General features: G+C 42.1%; 1 protein-coding gene across 4 annotated transcripts in view; it reads left to right on the top strand.

Moving 5' to 3' along the window:
• The window catches only part of LOC139364605 (junction plakoglobin-like), a 71744-nt gene that overhangs the window by 26956 nt on the left and 24488 nt on the right, over positions 1 to 20300 (top strand). For 3 of the 4 annotated variants that reach the window (XM_071101488.1, XM_071101490.1, XM_071101487.1), the window contains exons 2-3: positions 19317 to 19371; positions 20058 to 20222. In XM_071101488.1, coding sequence (XP_070957589.1) covers positions 19356 to 19371; positions 20058 to 20222 — 181 coding nt within the window. In that variant the 5' untranslated portion in view covers positions 19317 to 19355. The remainder of the gene's footprint in view (positions 1 to 19316; positions 19372 to 20057; positions 20223 to 20300) is intronic. The other variant, XM_071101489.1, reaches the window with a different exon arrangement.

Here is a 20300-nt window from a genome sequence, read left to right as displayed (position 1 = left end):
TCGACCGCCGAACACCACCCGAACAAGGAGAAGGGCCGACTTCGGCGGAAGCCGTGACAACAACCTAAAACTTCTTAGCTAGGAATATTGAAGACTCATGTTAAAAGGAACCTCCAGCTTTCATATGTTCTAATGTTCTCAGCAAGGAACTTAAACGTTAACTTTTTTACATGGCACATATTGCACTTCTACTTTCTTCTCCGCCACTGTGTTTTTGCATTATTTAAACCAAATGGAACATGTTTCATTATTTATTTGAGACTAAATTGATTGTATTTATGTATTATGTTAAGTTAAAATAAAAGTCTTCATTCAGTATTGTTGTAATTGTCAATATTACGAATATACAGTTGAAGTCAGAAGTTTACATACACCTTAGCCAAATACATTTAAACTCAGTTTTTCACAATTGCTGACGTTTAATCCTAGTAAAAATTCCCTGTCTTAGGTCAGTTAGGATCACCAGTTTATTTTAAGAATGTGAAATACCAGAATAATAGTAGAGATAATTATTTATTTCAGCTTTTATTTCTTTTATCACATTCCCAGTGGGTCAGAAGTCCACATACACTCAATTAGTATTTGGTAGCATTGCCTTTAAATTGTTTGACTTGGGTCCAATGTTTCGTGCAGCCTTCCACAAGCTTCCCACAATAAGTTGAGTGAATTGTGGCCCATTTCTCCTGACAGAGTTGGTGTAACTGAGTCAGGTTTGTAGGCATCCTTGCACACGCTTTTTCAGTTCTGCCCACAAATGTTCTATAGGATTGAGGTCAGGGCTTTGTGATGGCCACTCCAATACCTTGACTTATAGTCCTTAAGCCATTTTGCCACAACTTTGGAAGTATGCTTGGGGTGATTGTCCATTTGGAAGACCCATTTGCGACCAAGCTTTAACTTCTTGACTGATGTCTTGAGATGTTGCTTCAATATATCCACATAATTTTCCTACCTCATGATTCCATCTATTTTGTGAAGTGCACCAGTCCCTCCCGCAGCAAAGCACCCCAACAACATGATGCTGCCACCTCCGTGCTTCACGGTTGGGATGGTGAACGTCGACTTGCAAGCCCCCACCTTTTTCCTCCAAACATAATGATGGTCATTATGGCCAGACAGTTCTATTTTTGTTTCATCAGACCAGAGGATATTTCTCCAAAAAGCACTCCTTCCTGAGTGGTATGACGGCTGCGTGGTCCTATGGTATTTATACTTGCGTACTATTGTTTGTACAGATGAACATGGTACCTTCAGGCGTTTGTAAATTGCTCCCAAGGAGTAAATTGCTCCCACCTGACTTGTGGAGGTCTATAATTTTTTTCTGAGGTCTTGGCTGATTTCTTTTGATTTTCCCATGATGTCAAGCAAAGAGGCACTGAGTTTGAAGGTAGGCCTTGAAATACATCCACAGGTACACCTCCAATTGACTCAAATTATGTCAATTAGCCTATCAGAAGCTTCTAAAGTCATGACATAATATTCTGGAATTTTCCAAGCTGTTTAAATGCACATTCAACTTAGTGTATGTAAACTTCTAACCCAATGGAATTGTGATACAGTGAAATAATCTGTTTGTAAACAATTGTTGGGAAAATGACTTGTGTCATGCACAAAGTAGATGTCCTAACCGACTTGCCAAAACTATAGTTTGTTAACAAGACATTTGTGGAGTGGTTGAAAAACAAGTTTTAATGACTCCAACCTAAGTGTTTGTAAACTTCTGACTTTAACTGTATATATAGAAATCGGCCGATGAATCGGTATCTGCTTTTTTTGGTCCGCCAATGATCTGTATCAGTATCGGCATTGAAAAATCATAATCAGTCGACCTCTAATACAGACGTTCAATTTAGTTTATTCTGCCTGTTCTTTGGAATTTTCCAAATGTATGAATATTTCCACATTTGACACTGCATGGGGATGAATTACAGCCCCAACATCTGTTTGATGAGTAGGCCTAAGCTTAATGATTCGGATGAAAAGACACTCTTTATCTAATTAATGTTTTTGCATATTTTCAGTGTGGAATCTGTCTATGTTTAGAAGGTTTATGGCCTAGGCTAAACAATTCATTTGCAAAATTGTAATTACTTCACTACTATGGCCTATTTATTGCCTTACCTCCTCATGCCATTTGCACACACTGTATATAAACATTATTTTTGTTCTATTGTGTTATTGACTGTAGCTTGTTTAACTCTGTGTTGTTGTTTGTGTCGCACTGCTTTGCTTTATCTTGGCCAGGTCGCAGTTGTAAATGAGAACTTGTTCTCAACTAGCCTAACTGGTTAAATAAAGGTGAAATAAAAAAATTACAAATAATTTTAAATGGCTCTTGTAGTTCACAAAAGTAGCCTAAACGGAAAATAGACGGGATGCAATTATTCCAAAGCTGCAGCTCATTGTTGGAGCACATATTTCCCTACTTCAATCAACCAGTCATTTTTGAAAGTGTGAAAGTGTGAAACTGTCATCATTTGGCAAGGAATGTAGCTTGTGTATCCCATCAGTTAGATACATTTGTATAGGCATTTATTTCTGTAGGCTTACGGGAGCTTCTGTGCTCACTCAGCAGCACACGTGTGTAGAGGAAGTGGTCAGAACGCAATTGAGTGAGTGAGACAAGGATGGGAAAGAGAATTTAGAGAGATGCCCCACCTCTTTTGACCCTCACCCGTTTAGTAAAAAAAATTGTTTTGCATGTTATTTTGTCATTATTACGTGTCATATATCAGTTTCAAAACAATGTAAAAAAAAACAAACATATTTGTGTTAATAAAGCTGCATACAAACATGGTCTCTTTTTTGTTTTCTTGAGGAAGGCAGCTCCAAAATGCACGTGTTTCAGCCTAGCTCAGTGCTTTCTGTGGTAGTGGGGCAGCCAGGGGAAAATACGGAGCATAGGGGTTGGTAATGTTCTCTAGTTCTGTTACTCATGGGGACACCATGTCACAGCAAAATCGACAGGGAGAGCTCTAAAATTCATGCCCCTTTGGTGCTGCCATAGAGTTACATTAGAAGTGCCCATCCAAGTAGGCTCAAGGTCATTGGCCACAGATAAAATTATGTCAAATCATGTTATGTCTCACCGTAGCTTTGATTGTACTGATCATGTCAACATCATACTTTCAAAATCTTAGCTAGCAGTCATCATCATGAAATTGACAATCTACTGGAAAATCCTTTTCAATCCTTGTCATACGAAGAGAAGTTATGAAAATAAATTATAGATAAAACGTATTGGTGCTCATCGGCCATTGGACATAGACATTACACAACAATTTGGAAATTGCAAATTCAACAATGAGGGGTTTGGATGGAATCAGTGGCTAATTGCAAGCATTGCAAAGTCAAATAATTAGACTGCTAATCAAATCATTAGACTGCTAATCAGTGGAGTGGGTGTGTGGACCAAGCTTAAAAGGATAAACATTCAACACTGGCCATGACTTCTGCCTCGTTCAAAACAACTGGAAACTTGGAACTGGGAAATCTCAGACTTCAGTGAGTTCAAGACAACTCGGTACTCTGAAAAAAAACGAGCTCCGACTGAAAAAATATGTTGTGAACGGTCATCCAACTGGGAATTCCATGTCGGGAACTCTGGCCTCTTTTTCCGACCTGAAGATCACTGCCGTCATCATGATTTGACCTGCTTGTTTCAGGGTTCCCAGTTGTCTTGAAAGCACCATAAATCCAGAGAATGCCAGACTTTGATGACAAAGTTTGTTGACAAAATTTACCAACAAAGGACCTCTGCGCCTCCTTCCTGTTCAAGTGAATACAGCATAACAAGGTGAGTCAGAAAATGTCTTGTATGCTGCTGCATAAATTATGTAATATGCCAGAGAGATATATGTATACTGTAGCTAAGGATGTCATACTAAGTGGATGTTGTGTAGTAGCCCATGTGCCTCACCCTAATAACTTACTGACTTGGTGGTGCACATGTGGCCTAAAGATTTTTTGGGAGAAATGTCATCATCAAATATTGTAAGAGCTTTCATTGTCTGCTTATATGCCCCATTTATTTATTATACGGTTCTGACTTGGTGTACAGGGAGAACAATGTAAGAACGGCCCGTGTTCTGAATTCTGTCTCTGTACATTTCAAAATTGCTGAACAAATAGTTATTGACTCCAACCTAGCTCGCTTATTAATGTCTTAATAAAAATCGTCCTCTTATGCAATAGTTTGTGCATCTCAATTGTCAGTAGAAATCACATTTGTTTAAGCAAGTCAGTCATATCAGCTCTGTGTTTCTAAGTAAATGAGGCTGAATTAACTGTTTCGCTGCCAGACAAGGCTCCACTGATAGCCAGTTGTAGCAGTGGTAAGGTGTTGGGACTACTGTTGGGACTCTGCTGTAGGGACAGCTTTATGTAGGCCCTGACAGTTTGTGGGCACCGTTTGTCACTGTTATAGTGTGGGGGTTTGCCCCACCAAGATTTACATGCTAAAATCGCCGCTGAACATGAAACATGAAATCCATTTCCTCTCCAACAACACTCTCCCACTCAGCATTCTACTCGGGTGAAGTTATTGACGGATGTGTTTATTTTATTCCTGTAGCAGACTTTCAAGGTTTCATTTTTCGCAATCAACTTGTTTCAGTGGACCATAGCTTTGGCCTTGGCTGAACAGACAGTACAGTCGGAGGCTAGTGTTTTGAAAAGCATAATTGGCTGAATATATTCCACAAACCGGGCATCAACTCCTTAGAGTTTTCATGCTCTTTAATTTGCATTTTATGTTTCGCACAGTTGCGCAGGTTTATCCCTCTTTAATTTGCTACTGTTGAGTGTACCTCATTTCGTTTCCAGAACTGCATGTCCAGCGGCAGTTTACCAAACCAAACACAGGCTATCGTTCAGTATCCGCTCTTCCGTACTCTGATTCTCAGCACCCTCATGTAGAGTATTTCTCCAAACTATGATTAGCTTAGCTTGCAGACTCATAACGAGCGAGGGAGGCGTTGATAAGGCAATGATGACGGAAGTCTCGTTAGGCTCAAATATGTTTTGCATTCGTTAATTAGCGAGCTTCCTAGGGATAATTCCCTCTCCGTGTCCCATGTGCAGAGCTTGTCGAGATGAGAGGGATTGTTCTATTTGTCGCCTCAGCTTGCCTCTCAGGATCACCAGTCACCGCCATGCTGGCACATATCCGTCATCCCAGGGCCGCTACGCGACTCCCTCCCTCCTCTCAGCACTTCTAATAGCAGCGGATTACTGAAGACTGAAGATGAAAAGGCTTTCAATTCCCCACAGAGACGTGTGTGTGTGTGTGTGTGTGTGCGTGTGCGTGTGCGTGCGCGCGTGCATGTGCGTGTGCGTGTGCGTGCGTGTGCGCGCATGGCTGACTTGGTTATCCTGTTGTACTGAAACTGCTGTGCTGGGATACAGGCAGGAGATAAGTGGAGGTCTTTTCTTTCAGCATCCCCTTCCCACACCTCATTAGCCAACAAGGCTTCCAGGTTGACATCAAAGGTGCAGCCATCACACACAAAAAAATGCATCCTTATTTACAATGATTTTTATAGTCTAAATTTAGATTCTAATACCACTGCTGAATTGACGCCAACCGTCATTTCATGACTGTTTTCAGAAGTGGATGATAATAGGATTTTTCACTTTCGATAATCACCCTGTAGCTCTGTTTTTCTCAAATCTTTGGTGGCTGTTTGAAGTTGCGGGATGCATCGCTCAACTGCTTAAAGCCAGACTGTCTGTCTGTCTGCCTGGTATCTTTGAATTGAGCCACCAGTTTCAGGACCTTTTGACGTCTTTAGAACAGAAAGCTGCAGTTGTTGTTGTTTTTTTTTTGCCAACGTTAAGTAGCCCATTGGGGGAACATTACGATTCTTGACAAAAAGTCGGAAATAGTTTTTCACACTTCATTAAAAAGTCTCCTCTTGATGTTCCCTCAGTCTAGTGGATGAGTCTGGCTGGGAACTGGAACTGGGTGCATTCTGAAAAATGGCCAACTAATTAATTCATGACACTGTCGTGACAGGATCCATTTGTTACCTGGCCTTCAAACGTTTGGCCGGGTTGGTGTCTCTTTACCTTATCTCTGCGGGTCACAGCACTTGCCAGTGCAATTTAAGATTAGGAGAAAGGGATAGAAAATAAGTTCTCTGTTCCTCTTTGGGGGCATGTGAGGTTAGGCATGTCCTTTTGTGAACCCGAAAAGGCAGTTTTCGGGTCTCTTCTTTGACCTGTATCCTCATCCCCCTTGTGCTCGGGCTCCTTGTGAGCTGAGCCCACTTACGTGGCAGATATGAGATAATTAGCCAGTCATGTGAGGCAACTCTACTACTCTTACTGGAACAAAGTCTCTGTAAACTGGGAAGAAATAATTGACTGTCCTTTTGTTCCGCTTTATTTATTCTGTTTCTCACATTTGGCCCGCTTTGTAGTTTGTTGCACACTAAGTTCTTACGCCAACTCATTATTACAGAAAGGTATTCCTAAAGCTCCTTTGAACAAACCAAACTCATCACCTTGATCGTGCTTGTGTGAAGGGCAGTTCTTTTGAACAAACTGAATAAAAGTGAGAGCAAAAGGTCCTGGCTATAATGTCTTGGTTAGTTGGTCCAATACAATAGACCATAATTCCTTTCCATCTGGTCAGTCCCATCATTCCATTGAAATCCATAGAAAGTTCACCACTAGCAGGGAAGTTTTTTGTTGTGCTCAAATCATTTCTCACCCTCCGCGACTCACTTGGAAACTTTCTTATGACACCTGGCCCTTGGCTGAGCTTTAAAAATATACTTCATATACTTCAAATATACTTGAGCTGAGCTATGGCACAAATGAGCCTAAACCCTGCTGTTACCTCTGAGTTTGAATGCTAGTCCATGCTGCGCTCGTTCACATGGAAACATGACATCTACTAATTCCCAATATTCTCCTATCCTATTCTGTGAGTGCACCATGTTTAATCACCTCATCGATCTCCATAAGTACATTAGTGACATCATTTCAGTTAATGATCACCCGCCATCCTCCAATGACCAGTCTGTATTGATTGATGATTAGTCATATTAGATAATCTTCCCTATGGAGTTTGTTAACTGCTGAGTGTAGCCACTTGCAGAGGATGAGGTGATTCAGCTAGACACATTTTTAAAATATTTTTTTTTCTTATTTCACCTTTATTTAATCAGGTAGGCCAGTTGAGAACATTATTAAAAATCCTAAATGACTTGGAATGATCATTTCGAGATATTCCTAGAGATCTCTGCTGCCAATGACTGAAACTTATATCTCCCTCTCTAACTTTAAGCATCAGCTGTCAGAGCAGCTTACCGATCACTGTACCTGTACGCAGCCCATCTGTAAATAGCACACCCAACTACCTCATCCCCATATTGTTATTTATTAATTTTTTGCTCTTTTGCACCCCATTATCTCTACTTGTACATAATTATCTGCACATCTATCACTCCAGTGTTAATTCTAAATTGTAATTATTTTGCCTCTGTGGCCTATTTATTGCCTTACCTCCCTAATCTTACTACATTTGCACACACTGTACATAGATTTTTCTATTGTGTTATTGACTGTACGTGTGTTCGTCTCATGTGTAACTCTGTGTTGTCGCTGAAATGCGAAAACAACAACAAAAAACAGATGTTGTAGGGGGAACATCCAGTAATTCTTTATATCCAAATCCATTATAGTCCTTGTTTCAAGTCGTATAGCAACAATTGTGCAAACACAAATGATTTGATTGGAATCTGGTTGGATGGGGAGAGAGAGGGAACAGAGAAATGGCGGTTGGGGCAAAGAAAGAAAGAGGTGGTTAATTTTCTGTAAAGTCAGAAAAGGAAAGCATACAGTTGCCTCTATAATATGTGGGAAAAAATGTGAGGGAGGGAGCAAGTGAAGATATTGCTTGTAAAGGCTTTACATATAAAAGACGTCTAGTATACGTCTATCCCTTATAAACAAAATCTTCTCTGAGTACGGTTACATGCACACAATAATGTGAGTATTGTGGATAGTCAGATTAATAGAATAGTTTGTTTAAAATATTTACATGCTTTGCAAGAAGAATGATATTCCTAATAATCTGGTTTACATGGATACATCTGAAATCAGGCTACCTGATGGCACTTTGATAAATGCAGAAAATCACCAATCAAAATAAATGTTCTACCACATGTTATTTTTTTGAAGAATATTTGATTCTTCTCAAAAAGTTTGTAAACTACACTGAACAAAAATATCAATGCAACATGTAAAGTGTTGGTCCCATGTTTCATGAGCTGAAATAAAAGATCCCAGAAATGTTCCATGCGCGCAAAAAGCTTATTTCTCTCAAATTTTGTGCACAAATGTGTTTACGTCCCTGTTGGTGAGCATTTCACCTTTGCCAAGATAATCCATCCACCTGACAGGTGTGGCATATCAAGAAGCTGATTAAGCAGCATGAGCATTACCTTGTGCTGGCCACTCAAACATTTGTCAACCAATTTTGTCACACAACAGAATGCTACAGATGTCCACCTTTTTGAGGGAGCATGCAATTGGCTTGCTGACTGCAGGAATGTCCACAAGAGCTGTTGCCAGAGAATTTAATGTTAATTTCTCTACCATAAACCGCCTTCAACGTCGTTTTAGAGAATTTGGCAGTAGGTCCAACCGGCCTCACAACCACAGACCACGTGTAGCCACGCCAGCCCAGGACCTCCACATCCAGCTTCTTCACCTGCGAGATCATCTGAGACCAGCCACCCGGGCAACTGATAAAACTATAGGTTTGCACAACCGAAGTTTCTGACCGTTTGTGCAGAAATTCTATCTCAGGGAAGCTCATTTGCGTGCCTGTCGTCCTTACCAGGGTCTTGACCTGACTGCAGTTCGGCGTTGTAGCTGACTTCAGTGGGCAAATGCTCACATTCGATGACCAGAAGTGTTCTCTTCGCAGATGAATCCTCGGTTTCAACTGTACCGGGCAGATGGCAGTGCTGAAGAGGTAGGCTCGCTCGGCTGGTGCTAGCACACGCATATGAAATACACAGCTGGAACGCCAAGGACAGTGTTCATATGTGCTCATAATTTCAAAGATTGCTTAGAAAACCAGATGTGTTAATCGGCGTTATAATTACTTCAATGTTGACCTCACGCCGACTAAGACTAGCAGGGTAAGGTGTTTACATGACTATTGCATAATCCTCCTACTGACATACACAGTAATGCTATCATATTAAACTGATTATGTAAATGTACTCACTGTGAGGAATAAGAAACTCCAGTAGCAAAAAAGTACTTTCCCTGAACTGAACCAGCTACTCTCTTTAAAGCCTTTCATATTGCCTTTCATCATGCAGTGCAGTGTTGCTGTGGAATCAACATTTTCTTTTCAAGCCAATGTCTTATATGGAATACTAAAGTGTATAATTAAGCCTTCATCTTCACAGGTGGGAGTAGAACAAAGTTAACCTCAAGACACTGATCTAAGGCCAGTTTTACATTTCATATCATAGTTAAGGTTAACATTGGAGGAGTGCAAGATGATTCTAGATTACCTAGGCTGTGACTTGACAGTAATGCAGTTTTTCTATTCTGATCGTGGAGTTCTGATCATGGAATACCAAACACAAAATGCGTTTACACCTACATGTACAGTTGAAGTCGGAAATTTACATACACTTTAGCCAAATACATTTAAACTCAGTTTTTCACAATTCCTGACATTTAATCCTAGTAAAACTTAGGTCAGTTAGGATCACCACTTTATTTTAAGAATGTGAATTGTCAGAATAATAGCAAAGAGAATGATTTATTTATTTCATCACATTCCCAGTGGGTCAGAAGTTTACATACACTCCATTATTATTTGGTAGCATTGCTTTTAAATTGTTTAACTTGGGTCAAACATTTCGGGTAGCCTTCTACAAGCTTCCCACAATAAGTTGGGTGAATTTTGGCCCATTCCTCCTGACAGAGCTGGTGTAACTGAGTCAGGTTTATAGGCCTCCTTGCTCGCATATGCTTTTTCAATTCTGCCCACAAATGTTCTATAGGATTGAGGTCAGGGCTTTGTGTTGGCCACTCCAATACCTTGACTTTGTTGTCCTCAAGCCATTTTGACACAACTTTGGAAGTAGGCTTGGGTCATTGTCCATTTGGAAGACCCATTTGCGACCAAGCTGACCTGACTGATGTCTTGAGATGTTTCTTCAATATATCCACATAATTTTCCTACCTTATGATGCCATGTATTTTGTGAAGTGTACCAGTCCCTCCTGCAGCAAAGCACCCCCACAACATGATGCTGCCACCCCCATGCTTCACGGTTGGGATTGTGTTCTTCGGCTTGTAAGCCTCCCCATTTTTTCCTCCAAACATAATGACGGTCATTATGGCCAAACAGTTCTATTGTTGTTTCATCAGACCAGAGGACATTTCTCCAAAAAGTACGATCTTTGTCCCTATGTGCAGTTGCAAACCATAGTCTGGCTTTTTATGGCGGTTTTGGAGCAGTGGCTTCTTCCTTGCTGAGCAGCCTTTCAGGTTATGTCGATATAGGACTCGTTTTACTGTGGATATAGATACTTTTGAACCTGTTTCCTCCAGCATCTGTTGTTCTGGGATTGATTTGCACTTTTCACACCAAAGTACGTTCATCTCTAGGAGACAGAACGCGTCTCCTTCCTGAGCAGTATGAGGGCTGCGTGGTCCCATGATGTTTATACTTGCGTACTGTCACGGCCCCTCCTCTGCAGTGCAGGGGCGGTTCCTCCTGCAGGCAGAGGAGGGTCGTTAGTGATTGGAGTCACCTGGGCTCAGGGTATTTAAACCGCTTCACTAATCACTCTTGTCTCTCACTCTCCTCCTCCCGGTATGATCCTGTTTTGTTTGTTCCTTTGTAGTTTTGCATAGTTTTCACTCAGTCATTCACACACAGAGATTCACGCATCCCTGCACTTTACATACACCTTACATTATGACACTTTCACACCTCATTCCTTTTTCTTTGTTTAAAGTTAATAGTTTGGTTTATAATAAAGAACCTTTTTGATTGGCCCATACCTGTTGTTCGTGTCCCCTCATTTTTGCCACAAGCTATGAGCCGGCCTGTGACAAGTGGGGGCTCATCCGGGATCTGAACCCGGGACCTCTCGCAGTATTGTTTGTACAGATGAACATGGTACCTTCAGGCGTTTGGAAATTGCCCCCAAGGACGAACCAGACTTGTGGAGGTCTAAAAAACTAATTCTGAGGTCCTGGCTGATTTCTTTTGATTTTCCCAGTATGTCAAGCAAAGAGGCACTGAGTTTGAAGGTAGGCCTTGAAATACATCAACAGGTACACCTCCAATTGACTCAAATGATGTCTGTAATGATGTCTGTAAATGTGTCCACCATGTCCACATTGAGTCCGGACTCCCTTTTCCCATGCTATATTCAAATTCCCAATGTGCATTCTGCAAATGGTGAAAAACTGCTCCAGAGCGCTCAGAACCTCAGACTGGGGTGAAGGTTCACTTTCCAACAGGACATCTACCCTAAGCACACAGCCAAGACAACACAGGACTGGCTTCTGGACAAGTCTCTGAATGTCCTTGAGTGGCCCAGCCAGAGCCCAGACATGAACCCGATCAAACATCTCTGGAGAGACCTGAAAATAGCTGTGCAGCGACGCTCCCCATCCAACCTGACAGAGCTTGAGAGGATCTGCAGAGAAGAATGGGAGAAACTCCCCCAATACAGGTGTGCCAAGCTTGTAGCATCAGATTCGATGCTGTTGATTGTTGCCAAAGATGCTTCAACAAAGTATTGAGTAAAGGGTCTGAATTCTTATGTAAATGTGATATCTCTTTCTTTCTAAATGTGCAAATAAATGTTAGGTGTGTAGATTGATGAGGAACATTTTTTATTGAATCCATCTTAGAATAAGGCAGTAACGTAACAAAATGTGGAAAAAGTCAATGGGTCTAAATACTTTCTGAATGCACTGTAAATGTCATGTGTAGACACAGCCCTAGACTTCTATAGATGCATTTAAAGGCATATTTCAGGCCAAATCTATATTTGGGTCGAATTACCCTTACCTTGAGTTGTGTCTGAGGTCATGAGTTAGCATATTAGGAGTTCCTGGGCTGGCGTGGTAACATATGGTCTGCGATTGTGAGGTCGGTTGGACGTACTGCCAAATTCTCTAAAACGACGTTAGAGGCAGCTAATGGTCGAGAAATGACTTTTATTGTCCCCAGCACAAGGTGCACCTGTGTAAGGGTCATGCTGTTCAATCAGCTTCTCTATATGCCACATCTGTCAGGTGGATGGATTATCTAGGCAATGGAGACATGCTCACTAACAGGGATGTCAACAAATTTGTGCACAAAATGTGTGAGAGAAAAGCTTGTTGTGCATATGGAACATTTCTGGTATTTTTTATTTCAGCTCATGAAACATGGGACCAACATTTTACACTTTAAACTGGAACTTTTTACTCATGTAGTCGCACCGCCGCATATGTTTCTGTTCTATGCTGTAAAATGTACAATAAAGTTTTATTGTATTCCATTGGGCACTCACAGATTGATTACCAGAGCTGTGAACAAACTCAACAGTGGCTTAATTGAACTATAATAGTAGTTTTAAGTGTTTTTGAAGAGGTTTGGGCTTGTAGTGCAGCATTGCTAACATCGTTTTGGCTGTTTACATTCATGAATTTTGACGAAGTTGGAAGGACAAAAGCAGAACTCTGCACAGCATCCACGCTCCAAACTAATTTGCAGCTCAGTGTGATGGTTTCTCTGGAGCTCAGTGTGATGGTTTCTCTAGAATACACAAGGTTGCTAACTCGCCGCCGTGGCAGAAGTAACTAATGGATTCTTGTGGATTCTGTCAGCATGGCCTTCAGACAACTCAGGTAAGGGTAATTCGACTCAAATATAAATTTGACCTGATCTATCCCTTTAAGTGACATTTGAGCTGCTGTCAGGGTGATGGTGACAGAAGGGTGTTGTAAACACCTGAATTATTTAGGTTGGGAGGACAAAAGCAGAACTCTGCACAGCGTCCACTCTCCAAACTAATTTGCAGCTCAGTGAGATGGTTTCTCTGGAGCTCAGTGAGATGGTTTCTCTGGAGCTCAGTGAGATGGTTTCTCTGGAGCTCAGTGTGGTGGTTGTGTCTCCACTGGAATACTTAGGTCAACCTGACCTATCAAAGTACAAAATGTTACTGTCAGTCACCAAACAAGGGATCACTACTTAACATGCAGTCAGCTCCTCACAGGTCTATGAACAGTGGGTGAATAGAGCAACTGGGAGGGCACAACAACAGGAACAGCACTAGCACCTTTGCAAAGGTCTGAGAACAGTGGGAGAGTGTCAGTGAGCTTAGAATAACAGCAGCAGCAGCACCTTTTCACAGGTCTAGGAACAGTGGGAGAGCATTGTGGAGGGAACAACAGGGCCATCCTTAGGCATAAGTGGCATAAGCGACCGCTTAGGTTCCCGCACTCTTTGGGGGGGAGGGGAACACAGTCATGGTCTCAACTTACTTTTGAGAGTTAGAATAGTAGAATACACAAGGTGCAGTTTATAAATTTGGTTGTGCATAAACAGTTTATCTCTTGTAATGTCAGTCACTGATAGTCACTCAATTTTCCCATGTCAGCTAAGATTTTTTGGATTGGTAAGTTAGTCTAGACAGCTATCTAAACGTGTACTAATCGTGGTCTCAATTATCGACTGGTCATGTAGGGCACGTGCCCAGGAGCCCTGACCTCCAGGGGGCCCCCATTCATTTGATTAGTCACTCTCTCTCAGATAGCATAACATGGCTTAAGTCATGGCAAAATGTGTAGAATTGCAGGGAATGAACTCTAAAACATTTTTGTCACTGCACCGTCAAGAGTTGGGCCACTAAAATTATTTCCTGCAAGGTGGAGGGGATGGGGGCAACAATTGTTCACTTAAGGCCCCAAAAGCGTAGGGCTTGCCCTGGGGAACAACAACGTAGAAATAGAATTAACAACAGCAACAGCAACAGCAGTAGCTTTTCAAAGCTCTGAGATCAGTAGCACAGGTATCGGGGGGGAAGGAAAGTTGGGAACACTGTCTGGGTTTGTAATTGGAGGGCGACCGGTGGGGGGGAGTGACGGTGTCATCAGATCCACTCCAGGAATTTGGCAAACATGGCATGTCTGCAGCCGACTGTGATGCCAAATAAACGGCCGCTGCTTTCATTTGCATGGCCCGGTGTGTATAGCGATTAGAGAGTTAGAGAGAGAGACTGTCATCTCATTATCAGATCCCGGAGATGAGTCAGTCATGGAGAGACGGGGTGACCGTTGACCTTGTCTGCACCCACACACACACACACACACACACACACACACACACACACACACACACTCACTGTCACTCACCCACACACATTTTGATCCACAGTGAAGTATAAGTACCAAGGACCCGTGAGTCAGTCACCAATACATCTGTGTGTCATGAACATCAATACGTGTTACACACATACAAACACATCGCACACAATCTGTTGACCTACGACTTACAAACGAAAACACACAAACGCAGACTGCCAAACTTGCACAGGCCCTTGACGTCAGATGGAAGAAGGCAGATCTGCTGGTGTATCATTGTTCAGCTGTGCGCCGTCCAAAAACATCCTTCCTGTGCCTGAGAGCCCTGGCAACAGCAGCCTTGATGTGTGTGTGAGTGAAAGAGAGAAAGAGAGAAATTGATATGTGAGATGAATACAAGAGAGAAGTAGAAACATACAAGGAGAGAAGCCAAGAATTATTGAGAAAGCAAGCAGGGGACTTATAAAGGTGAAAGAAAGAATGGGATATAGAGAAAAGGAAAGTGAAAAAGAGATTACGTGAATATAATCATGACCTTCACTGGGACAATGGACAGAACACAGGAATTTCCTCTCTTCTGCTCTTTCCTGCCCTGGTTATTTCTGTCCTTGACCTATGAGGATACACACACACACACACACACACACACACACACACACACACACACACACACACACACACACACACACACACACATTTAATACTCTTCAAAGCAACTGATCAAGATTAAACCCAGCAGTACGTGTGTATAGCCTACTTTAAATAGTATCACAGTTGTATTCTAATGTGAAAGGAAATAAAAAAATATCCTTCTCTTTCTAAATCAGAGAGCAGGTTTTTGCCCTTTGAACCAAACCAAAGCCTTCAGATAAACTGAATGAACATTAATGAAGAAGGTTCATCTAAGAGTAATATACTAACCTTGTCTTATTTAATTATGTCAAGGCAGTTCTGTTAAAAGCCATTTTGAATTCCACCAGTGTTTTTAAGTGCTTTTTAATGAACTAAATATCATCCCTGGCCACCGTTGGCTAGACCAACTGGCTCTTGGGGCGTGTGTGTGTGTGTGTGTGTGTGTGTGTGTGTGTGCGTGTGTGCATGCATCGACATGAGACACTCCATGGCCAGTTTGATTAATGACTTCGTGGAAAACAGGCTCTGTGGCATCATAACAACAACAATTAAAAAAGCTATTTCCCAGAAGCATTGTGTGTGTCCCAGCGACAGTGAGAGAATGGTGGAGTTGTTTTTTTATCTTCTCCAGAGTAAATGGAGAATGAAAGAGGGAGAGAGAGAGAGAGAGACTTTAGAGAGGAACAGAGGTTTGGAAAGAGAAAAAAGGGAAAAAACATTTGAAAGAAAAGTTATTTTTTAATAGAGGGTTGAAGGAACGATTGAGAAAATACAACCTAGAGAGTTTAATGGTGTGGCTGAAAGTGAGCAAAGAGATTAGGCGTCCTTGGAGAGAGAACATGAGGGATAGATTGAAAGAGAGATAGGAAAAAGAGGTTGTGAGAAAAAGGCATGTCCGTAGAGATTGCAGAAACAAACTTAAGAATGACGGCTTCTGTCAAAAAACACCCTTGTGCTAAAGAGAATTGTCAGTTTGTCTTAGTGGAGGTTTCTAAATGTTTTATATCGAGAACTAACATTCAGGTTTTTTTTCTCTCTCGAGGTGCCGCTGAACATCGAACGGTAAACCTGAGAAAATGGCTCTCTGAAAAGCCTGTTGTGACAGTCCAAATGTCCAACTCTGCTTTTTACCAGTTATGCTTCTGCTTTCATGTCACCCTGCCATTTTGTGTCAGAAAGACAGGCTGCATTATCTCTTAGTGTGGGTGCGGATCGAGGCCCTCACTAATTTGGCTCTATGGGTGATTGTGTGGTTGGTGTGGAAACTGGAGGTCTTTCATCTACCTGTCAGTCACACGGAACACTTCATTACGTTGTGAAGGGGGTGATGATGAAATGTATGAGCCGTTTTCCATGCCTGGAGAAAAGCAGTTACACTTTGCTCATTTGTTTTGTTCTCCGTCTGCCTTCCAGTCAGTTTAAGTTCAGTTAAAGAGAGTGTATCTGTCATCATTTGTTAGCAATTTCTCATTCGGAATGGAGAAAATGTGGTTTATATGCAGGCTAGCATAATGAGTTTTAGATATCTCGCTTCGAACAAGATTAGTATCAGATGCACATACAGTTGAAGTCGGAAGTTTACATACACCTTAGCCAAATACATTTAAACTCAGTTTTTCACAATTCCTGACATTTAATCCTAGTAAAGAATTCCCTGTCGTAGGTCAGTTAGGATCATCACTTTATTTTAAGAATGTGAAATGTCAGAATGATAGTAGAGAGAATAATTTATTTCAGCTTTGATTTCATTCATCACATTCCCAGTGGGTCAGAAGTTTACATACACTCAATTCGTTTTTGGTAGCATTGCCTTTAAATTGTTTAACTTGGGTCAAACATTTGAGGTAGCCTTCCACAAGCTTCCCACAATAAGTTGAATGAATTTTGGCTCATTCCTCCTGACAGAGCTGGTGTAACTGAGTCAGGTTTGTAGGCCTCCTTGCTCGCACACTTTTTTAGTTCTGCAAAACACATTTTCTATAGGATTAAGGTCATGGCTTTGTGATGGCCACTCCAATACCTTGACTTTGTTGTTCTTAAGCCATTTTGCCATTTTACTTTGGAAGTATGCTTGGGGTCATTGTCCATTTGGAAGACCCATTTGCGACCAAGCTTTAACTTCCTGACTGATGTCTTGAGATGTTGCTTCAATATATCCACATAATTTTCCTACCTCATGATTCCATCTATTTTGTGAAGTGCACCAGTCCCTCCTTCAGCAAAGCACCCTCACAACATGATGCTGCCACGCCCGTGCTTCACGGATGGGATTGTGTTCTTTGGCTTGCAAGCCTCCCCATTTTTTCCTCCAAACATAATGATGGTAATTATGGCCAAACAGTTCTATTTTTGTTTCATCTGACCAGAGGATATTTCTCCAAAAGGTACGATCTTTGTCCCCATGTGCAGTTGTAAACCGTAGTCTCTTTTTTATGGCGGTTTTGGAGCAGTGGCTTCTTCTTTGCTGAGCGGACTTTCAGGTTACGTCGTTATAGGACTCATTTTACTGTGGATATAGATACTTTTGTACCTGTTTCCTCCAGCATCTTCACAAGGTCATTTGCTGTTGTTCTGGGATTGATTTTCACTTTTCGCACCAAAGTACGTTCATCTCTAGGAGACAGAACGCCTCTCCTTCCTGAGCAGTATGACGGCTGCGTGGTCCCATGATGTTTATACTTGTGTACTATTGTTTGTACAGATGAACGTGTTACCTTCAGGTGTTTTTAAATTGCTCCCAGGGATGAACCAGACTTGATTTGATTTTCCCATGATGTCAAGCAAAGAGGCACTGAGTTTGAAGGTAGGCCTTGAAATACATCCACAGGTACACCTCCAATTGACTCAAATGATGTCAATTAGCCTATCAGAAGCTTCTAAAACCATGACATAATTTTCTGGAATTTTCCAAGCTGTTTAAAGGCACAGTCAACTTAGTGTATGTAAACTTCTGACCCACCGGAATTGTGACACAGTGAATTATAAGTGAAGTAATTTGTCTGTAAACAATTGTTGGAAAAATGACTTATGTCATGCACAAAGTAGATGTCCTAACCGACTTGCCAAAACTATAGTTTGTTAACAAGAAATTTGTGGAGTGGTTGAAAAACGAGTTTTAATCACTCCAACCTAAGTGTATGTAAACTTCTGACTTCAGCTGTACATGGACAGTGGACATACACCGCGCACACAGACACACTCATATTGTGCTCCACACGACCACACATTCCAAGTAGCCTAGATCACTCGCTAGTTCATTTATCACTTTGTTTTATATTCTGCTCAGTAAGTGGTTAGCAAATAGATCTGAGCTATTTGGCAGAATGGCCAATTCAGACATTGATTAGCTCAGAGGAGAGAAGAAGAAAAACAAGATTTCCCACCCAAAATTAGGGTCGATAATTGATTAAGCGCCTTCCAGCGAGTACTTTGCAGCTATTTACATCAGCGACAAACATGCAGAAAAGCTCTCTGATGTCTCTTGGGGAATTTTTGTCACAAACAGCAGGGGACAATGCTCTTTCCCATAATGCATTTGGAATATTCCTCTGCAACACCACCGCCAGCCTCCTCCCTCTGTCGCTCATCTCCACCATTGGCCTAATTATAGTCATGAATTAAGCATTGTTCTGCGAACGGAAAGGAGAAACCTTTTCAGGGAGTGACGCTCACGACTTCTTAAATGTCACCGTCTCCCCCCCCCCCCACCCCACCCCCCCACCCGCCCTGCAGTAGTTGGGCCGGGCTGTACCGTAGGGACAGGATATGTCTGTCCCATTTACGCCACTCTCAGTCCTTACTGTCGTGCTGCACAAACTTTGTTCGATTTTATGGGGACGCACAAACTTTGTTCGATTTTATGGGGGCACTTAATATTATGTTGACATTAATGTGACATTTTACATGGTTTGGAGTGTCCAGTTTAGTTGTGCCTCACTTACATGGGAGCATTGGACTCAATGAAACAAATCAACAGCCAAAGGTGTTTTATGAACTTTTCAGTTGTTACCAGGCAGATAATAGTCTAGTTGTTTATACAATGAGTTATTACAGTAGATGCTCCATGTTTTTGGTATCCCGCAGCAATAAGGGCATTGTAATATATAGTTGCTCTGGATGCATTCGTTTTTGTTTTTCTTCAGATTTATTAGCTCTCTGACGGTCGTTTTCCGTTCATGTCATTTAGCAGACGCCCTTATCCAGAGCGACTTACAGTAGTGATACCAACCCACAACCCTGGCGCTGCAAGGGCCATGGTCTACCAATTGAGCCACACAGGACCATGATTCACGGCCTAATGTTCTCTCTTTCTCTTTTATTCTCCTTTCTTCTAGAAAGTTTTCTCCAAAGGCCAGTTTTGAGAGTGGACAGTGATGATGTCCATGCAAAGTAAGTATTTTGTTAAAGACTCGCTGGCTTCGTTTAATCTGCCAAGAATCATTCTTGATGAACCAAAGTTTGGAGCACTGTGTTGCTGTACCCTAGAAACACACTAGCAACCGTCCCCTCAGTGTCCCTTCAGAGTGGCTGAGCATAAGTATAGTGTCTGAATATGGTGCAGAGGGAGACAATAGACCACTGGCTGTCAGTCAATCAATCACACTATTTTTATAGCCTGTTTTACATATCCACTGTGTCACAAGGTTAATCCAGGGTCTAGGATAGTGAAAAGGGATATGTCACTCTGCCAACCCGTCTCCAACCTCTCTCTCTCTCTCTCTCTCTCTCTCTCTCTCTCTCTCTCTCTCTCTCTCTCTCTCTCTCTCTCTCTCTCTCGCTCTCTCTCTCTCTCGCTCTCTCGCTCTCTCTCTCTCTCTCTCTCTCTCTCTCTTTGTCTCTCGCTGTCTCCCCATCTCTCTCTCGCTCTCTCTCTCTCTCTCTCTCTCCCTCTCTCTTCTCTCTCTTTGTCTCTCGCTGTCTCCCCATCTCTCTCTTCTCTCGCTCTCTCCCCATCTCTCTCTCTCTCTCCCTCTCTCTCTCTCTCTTCTCTGTCTTTCTTTCGCTCTCTCTTCCCTCTCTCCCTCTCTCTTCTCTCTCTCTCCCTCTCTCTCTTCTCTCTCTCTCTCTCCTCACAGTGAACGAGGCAGAGGGGTCAGTGAAGGTGGCCGAGTGGCAGCAGACGTACTACGCCCACGACTCCGGCATCCAATCAGGCGCCACCACCATGCGAGATGATGAGGGCACAGAGTACAGCGCCAAGAAGTATGCCGTCACCACCACCTTGGTGGAAAACCCTACAGGTATAAGTTATCTCTCTCTCTCGCTCTCTCCCTTTCTCTCATAGTCCCACTTCCCACTCTCTCTTCCCGTCCCTCCCT

The sequence above is a fragment of the Oncorhynchus clarkii genome, chromosome 13 (assembly GCF_045791955.1).
Source record: "Oncorhynchus clarkii lewisi isolate Uvic-CL-2024 chromosome 13, UVic_Ocla_1.0, whole genome shotgun sequence".
Lineage (NCBI taxonomy): Eukaryota > Metazoa > Chordata > Actinopteri > Salmoniformes > Salmonidae > Oncorhynchus > Oncorhynchus clarkii.
This window is presented reverse-complemented; position numbering and strand designations above follow the sequence as displayed.